This window comes from Mastomys coucha, chromosome X (genome assembly GCF_008632895.1).
Source record: "Mastomys coucha isolate ucsf_1 chromosome X, UCSF_Mcou_1, whole genome shotgun sequence".
Taxonomy (NCBI): domain Eukaryota; kingdom Metazoa; phylum Chordata; class Mammalia; order Rodentia; family Muridae; genus Mastomys; species Mastomys coucha.
In genome coordinates, this window is record NC_045030.1 from 160613997 (window position 1) to 160616669 (window position 2673).

At 37.9% G+C, this 2673-nt stretch overlaps 1 protein-coding gene across 1 annotated transcript in view; it reads right to left on the reverse strand.

Moving 5' to 3' along the window:
* The window catches only part of Prps2 (phosphoribosyl pyrophosphate synthetase 2), a 36766-nt gene continuing 34093 nt past the window's right edge, over window positions 1-2673 (reverse strand). The window contains exon 7 of the mRNA XM_031385023.1: window positions 1-2668. Within this exon, the coding sequence (XP_031240883.1) occupies window positions 2576-2668 (93 nt within the window). The 3' untranslated portion in view covers window positions 1-2575. The remainder of the gene's footprint in view (window positions 2669-2673) is intronic.

Here is a 2673-nt window from a genome sequence, read left to right on the forward strand (position 1 = left end):
AGTCAGCATGATTTTATTGAAATGTCTTAGTAAACGGCACTGGATCTCAAAATTCTCTAGTCTCTAAAACCAGCACAAGCACTGCAAGGAATGTATTCCTGAATTTAGTCAACACTGTATCTAACAAAGGAAAATTAACATATGAACATCAGTTGACTAATAAAATTTAGGTGAAGGCTAAACAACTTTGGTATATTCACACTTTCCTGGCTCCCCTTTTTGGCTAGATATGCCTAATGTACTCTCCTTTCAAAGAGTTGGACAGAGCTGATCTATTTGGTGATTTTCGTTATGTTTCTTCACCACAAGTAGCAAGGAACAAGAACGTTCTGAAGTAAGGCTGCTCATGAGGAAGCCTTCGTCATTTTAGCCAAACTGAAACCATCAATATTTAAAACTATATTTCCACTGTATAAGGCTTAGTCCAGTCTAATTAGTTCACAAATGTATTCAGAGGTACTTTAAAATACTAACTCAAAGCCAGGTAAGGACAGAAACCATCAGTTCTCAAATTCAGAGGGACAGTCAGGTAGATTTTTATGACAGGGTTTTAAAACTGGTTTCTTATTTTAAGATCCACGGTTCACATTAAGCTTTTAAAATCTTAGGTAAAATGACGACCAACTGGCTTTTGTCATGCCAACGCTTTGGGACATGTACACACACACACACACACACACACACACACACTCCACACACTGAGCTATCTCCATGTGGGTATGCACAGGGATGTCTTCAGCACAGCCATAAAACCCAAGAAATTAAGACATCACACATTTATCAAAAGTAACAGCTGCATCGTATCAAACAAGTTTTGACACATGTCTAGCCAAGGCTGTATAGACAGGACTGTACCACAGAGGTGAGCATCCCAGGTGACCACTTTCTTCAATGCAGTTACAAATAAGGTATTGTCAAAATGCCAGTTTTCGTAATAACATAAATTACACTTTTTAACACTGATTTGACTTCTGCTCTTCTGCTGTTCAAGAGTGCTAGTTGAATGAGCTCCTCAAATGGTTAGGATTTTTCTACCTGCAGAATTCAGGGCTGGGAATTTATCTACACTACAATACTACAAAAAGGAGGAAGACTTTTTTTTTTTTTCTTGGCATTCGTAAGCTTTAGGTACACAGGAAAATCCTCTTCTTTGTGAGAAGGAAAATGATTAAGTCCACTTCTAATGATGCTATAGAGAACTTCCTTTTTTGTTCGCATGTTTTGGTTTTATGACACAGTCTCAACTCTGCAGCCCACGCTGAGCTGGAACTCACTGTGAAGCCTAGGCTGGCCTCAAACTTGTCTTACTCTTCCTGCCTTCTTTTTAAAGTGCTGGGATTATGTGCACAGACCTCCACACTTCACTAGAAGATCATTTTATCAAGAATGCCACCCACAATGACATTTCCTCTTCACAATGCTTTTTGAACCATTTCTTTGAAGTTTATTTTAATGGAACAGCTATTTACTTTTGCAGTCACTGTTTTGCAACCCTCTCCTATCTACATTTTAGCAGCTTTAGAGATAATAACTAGTCATTAGAGATTTAGTACTTCTGATGTGACATAGGGCCAAAGAACATTTAACTCAAGCTCATTAAGCACTGCTTGAATAAGTATATTTGGAGGTACTCTTAAAACCACTCCATTTTATGTATGTGAAACAAATAAAAAATAATGATCAACCTAAAACTTGTGAGGGGATTTCAAGAAGCCTTTCTTTTGGTGGACATCTACAACAAGGAACTGTTAGGGAAAATGGAAAGTAAAGGTTACTGCTAAAGTCTGAGAATAAGATGATAGGACATGAACTGCATCCTACAGAGAAATTCCCTTGGGATAGACAAAGTTGTACATCAATGTGGCCACTCACTGACTACATCCTGAAATGGTATGCAAATCACAGTGATCACTGCTCATAATTTGGGAGTTTCACGCAAGTTGACAGTTATGACAGGATCTTCAAAGTGGCAATTTAAAAAAGATACAGCCTTATATTGTCTTTAATATGTCTAATATCTACGAAGAAAGATCAGTATGTCAGTGGCTCAATAAAATTCAGTCCTGATAAAGGGCAATAAAGTAAACCCAGTTATCATTTAAAAAAAATTCAAATTCATGATAGTATAAATTTTCCAAGGATTTCTCTGAAGTAAAGGCTACGTAGGATGTTCCCCAAATATCCACAGGCATTATTTACACAGAAGGCTTTCATATGAAATCACCTTTAGCAACCTCAAAATATATGTATGACAAATTTCCACAATGGGATTTTAGGTTTAAAAGTTGTTGCCTAAAAGTACTAAAAAAAAATGAGGGAAAAGATTATTTCTTATTGACACCAGTTCATTTAACGACCAAATAACCACCAACTTCCTCTGCCTTCCCCCAGAACTGGAAAGTAGTAGTCTTGAGTTTTAGAAGGAGAGACAGAGGACTCTAAAAGTGTACATAGAGCAGATGCTTTTGCCAGTGATCATCCTACAATTGCTGAGTCCTAATGCTAAAACAGCAGGCAGACAAAGACAGTAAGAAGTTGGAGGAGGCTTGCTCCACCCTCAGTATTCCAATCCAGACTACAGTGGGACGTGGCTGAACAGATAGGACACGGATTCCCCATTGTGGGTTCTTCGAATGGCCTCAGCCAAGATCATTGAAATGTCAATCACCTGAA